The 1,291-nt window shown below is 40.9% G+C and overlaps 2 protein-coding genes across 2 annotated transcripts; both read right to left on the minus strand.

Annotated features, from left to right (window-relative positions):
- Positions 1–24: 24 nt before the first annotated feature.
- On the minus strand, positions 25–438 carry T310_6813 (uncharacterized protein; the record flags this gene model as incomplete). Its single annotated transcript, XM_013470381.1, has 1 exon — positions 25–438. A coding segment is annotated over one exon (414 nt), but the record flags the coding sequence as incomplete, so codon positions are not given.
- Positions 439–904: 466 nt separating this feature from the next.
- Positions 905–1,291, minus strand: T310_6814 (uncharacterized protein; the record flags this gene model as incomplete). Its single annotated transcript, XM_013470382.1, has 1 exon — positions 905–1,291. A coding segment is annotated over one exon (387 nt), but the record flags the coding sequence as incomplete, so codon positions are not given.

The raw sequence follows: 1,291 nt of genomic DNA on the forward strand, positions 1-1,291 counted from the left end.
CCGTGGATTCGATATCTATTAAAGTTAGAGATCTATGGTTCTAACACAGGACAAAGTATTTACCTCTTTCAAGATCATCTGATAAATCTCCGGCGGTATGGTGTCTAGAGACATTTTGCACGGAACTATTAAATCTTCCAGTCTATCGAATTTCATTTTTTTTGTAGTCTGAGAGTCTTGTATATCACATAAATTAAATGACAAGAGATGCAGGTACAAAGGATGTAGGAGACGACAGGGGACATTATCTATATTATTCAGTCCTGAGAGGCATACCAAATCGGATCGCAGCAGCAAACTGGATCGCGGCAGCAAAATCGGAACGCAGAACAGAATCGAGTGATATATCGAGTAAAATATGCATTGCTTTATGCAATCTTCGCAGTGCACTACGTCGGCTCCAACATCCATCCTCGAAGTTAGCGCGGAATTCTTGATTTACTAATGTGTTGACATGGGGAGAGAGCAAAAAGCCAAATGTTAGCATCAACGTCTGCTATATTTTCAGGAGATGTTTTTTTCAAGTATTTTTTTAAAGGATTTACATCTATTTGACTCTATAGCGGCACAGGAACGACTGTCACATTTTATGGCAATGGTATGTGTAGCAAGAAAACCGCAGCAATTGCTGTAGAAGCCAACTTGCAGTAGGCTCTTCCTATACACAGAGGAAACACCAAATCCTAGATAGAAACTTTACGGATAAAGAAACTCAAATAGGAGTCTGACTTTATCCATTCTTTCTGCCAACCATTGACAATATACTGGTATGTTCAATTTTGGCCTGGAACTTAAAAGTGAGATACACAAACAGCCTAGCTAATGAGAAATTCAACGTTTGATGAATGAACTATGTCCTTGAAGCCGCATTCTTGAAAATTCGTGATATCACTGGCGATCTTGTTCAGCTGACAGCCTGGGATTTCCCGATGTACTTATCAATACGGTCAGCTACTTCCCCTAAGTTTATCTGAGGCAACACGCTTTCATGAGTCAGAAGACTTCTCACGACCGGATCAAGAAGCTGAAAAATCTCAATTGCTTCAGGATAGTATTCACAAATATGATTGATAACATCCTGGGCAGTGACTCCTCTCCAGTAAACTGGGTCTCTGCAAGGACACATTAGCCTCGAACATACCACGTCAAGGATCAAGTACACAAACATAATTTTTGCCAGTCGCGGTCCGCACAGCATAATGCACCCAAAAGATAGCCTCTTTGCCATCAAAAGCCATTTTTCCCACGTACTACTTTTCTTTTGGTACGAACGTTTCAGCCGTGTGCGAGT

Source organism: Rasamsonia emersonii, assembly GCF_000968595.1.
Source record: "Rasamsonia emersonii CBS 393.64 chromosome Unknown ctg1118621760450, whole genome shotgun sequence".
In the NCBI taxonomy this organism is placed as follows: domain Eukaryota; kingdom Fungi; phylum Ascomycota; class Eurotiomycetes; order Eurotiales; family Trichocomaceae; genus Rasamsonia; species Rasamsonia emersonii.